Source organism: Poecilia latipinna, unplaced genomic scaffold (assembly GCF_001443285.1).
Source record: "Poecilia latipinna isolate Pla-1442-1.1 unplaced genomic scaffold, P_latipinna-1.0 Scaffold6687, whole genome shotgun sequence".
In the NCBI taxonomy this organism is placed as follows: domain Eukaryota; kingdom Metazoa; phylum Chordata; class Actinopteri; order Cyprinodontiformes; family Poeciliidae; genus Poecilia; species Poecilia latipinna.
Genome location: NW_015119303.1, coordinates 1,725 through 3,847, shown reverse-complemented (window position 1 = coordinate 3,847; position 2,123 = coordinate 1,725). Strand labels below are relative to the sequence as shown.

At 45.6% G+C, this 2,123-nt stretch overlaps 1 protein-coding gene across 1 annotated transcript; it reads right to left on the bottom strand.

The window, feature by feature from the left end:
• Window positions 1–730: 730 nt before the first annotated feature.
• On the bottom strand, window positions 731–1,820 carry LOC106944041 (tyrosine-protein kinase receptor TYRO3-like; the record flags this gene model as incomplete). The annotated part of the gene is made up of 4 exons (XM_015027310.1): window positions 1,696–1,820; window positions 1,458–1,493; window positions 972–1,253; window positions 731–898 (listed from the first exon to the last, which is right to left on the bottom strand). Coding segments are annotated over exons 1-4 (517 nt in total), but the record flags the coding sequence as incomplete, so codon positions are not given.
• Between the last annotated feature and the right edge of the window lie 303 nt (window positions 1,821–2,123).

Sequence of the window (2,123 nt, the reverse complement as noted above, 5' to 3'; positions counted from 1 at the left end):
TTGCCATATTGGCTCAAAGAACGTGGATCTACGATCTTTGATTAGCAGCAACAGGCGGTGCGCGGAACGGAAGCTTCTTAGTTTGACATTTATTATGAGCCTCCGAGACCGTGTCGGAACGGTGCTGTCGGGGGAGGGGGAGTCAGTTGAATCGTCGGACGTTCTTTGATTAGCTGCAAAAGGCGGCGGCTAGCTGGGCACACGCGTCTCCTTCTGAGTCTCCGTGACTATGTAGCCACCAAAAAAGAAAAGGACAGACAGAAGTTATTTCGCTACGTCGGCTGTAAGTACAGTGAGTGGACCCATAAGTTAGATATCTATCACGCATTTGTTGTAAAGTCCGGTGTTTAGTAAGGTCAGCACCGAATGAGAGGTAGAATAGGTCTGTTAATTATGTAATATTTTTTCTTTTTTCTTTTATTATTGATTTCTTCTTATCTGCAATTGTGTTTGCTGTATCCAGAGTATATTTATTTTGATCTTACTTGTAACGTTTGCTGAATTTTGTAAAGGAAAAAGTAAAGTGTTCTTGAACTGATCTGCTGAGTATGACTGTATCTGGTTGTATACACAAGATGTATGATATGGTTATGGTTGGGGGGAGGGGTTATTAAGCCAATGTGGTTTCCCCCCCCTTCTCAAAAATGTTCGGTGCTCTTGGGCATTTCACTGTGCTCGCGGGGGCGGGGGGGGGTGTCAAGGTCCCCACCAAAACTTAGACCGAACCTACGCCCTTGGAGGAGGGTCATGTGACCTGATGGTCCATCACCAATGAAGGAGCCATCTTTATAGAAAGCAGCTGGGAGGTTGTGGGCTGGACTCTTTGCTCTGCAGCTCAGAGTGACGTCATCTCCCTCCATCACAGGGAGGACAGGACTCTGCAGGATCACTGATCCACCTCAACACAGAGACAAACTACAGCATTTCATCCATTTCCACACAGCAACACTAACTCCACAGTCTGATCTTACCAGAGACAGAGAGCTGGATGCTGCTGCTGCTGCTGCTGGAGGATCCAGACATGGACTCACACCAGTACAGGCCAGAGTCCCTTTGGAGGAGGTACTTCATGTTACAGGTAGAACCAACTGATTTCCCCCATCCATCTCCACATCGCTTCCTGGTTCCTCTGGTTGTGTTTCTCCTCACAGTTCCTCCATCAGAGCTGTTTTCATCCTCACAGATCAGAGTCACTGATTCATATTCAAAGAACTGAGATCTGCTGGGACTCACAGTCAGACGAACTGGGAGAACTGGAGAAAACAGAACTGTCTGTAAATTCTCTGATCTGCCTTCATTGATCATGTCTGATTCCTCCAGCCTATAATAAGTTTCTGGATGTCAGGAGTTAAATATTGATGAATGACACGATGACGTAACGTTTCAGTCTCTGATTAACTTCAGTTCCTGTAGCGAAGCAGCAGCTTCATTCAGCAGGTGGAGGATGAAACACTGACCTGAGTTTCCTGAGCAGCTCAGCAGGACGATGAACTCTGAGGAGAACAAAGTTCAGCTGAAGTTAACGACCGACTGCAGAACATTTCTGATCCTCATCATGAAGGTCTGACACATTTCCTGTTCCCTTCTTAAAGTCCTGCTGGGTTTGGGTCCAGTTTAACCTCTGACCTCACCACCAGAACCATCAGAACCATCAGAACCACCAGAACCAAAGCAGAAATTCAGACAGTTTCTCACCCAGCAGACGTCTGGCTGATGTTTCCTCCATGTCTCCTCAGAGCGTTGACCCGTTTGGGTCGGTGCTGGTGAGACCGGCTCAGTCCGCCCTCTTCCTCTGCTGCTGTTCACTTCCTGCTGCTGCTTCAACCAGCAGACAGAAACCCGGTTCACCAGCAGCACAAAGTCTGAGTCAGGGAAGCTGCATGATGGAAGGAACTGGTGCAAAATGAACTTTATGTAAAATTAGACACAAAATCAGTTTATTTAGTTTACATTAGAATATAAAACCTCTATGATGAACATGAGTGATGCATTAATAATGGTGGAGAAGGTTAATGAAATAAGCTGATGTAGTTTATCTTTGCAGCACATCAGCGCCATCTGGTGTTGAATTTATATATAATATTAATTACTACTAAACATTATGGATTAAAACACTAAACCGT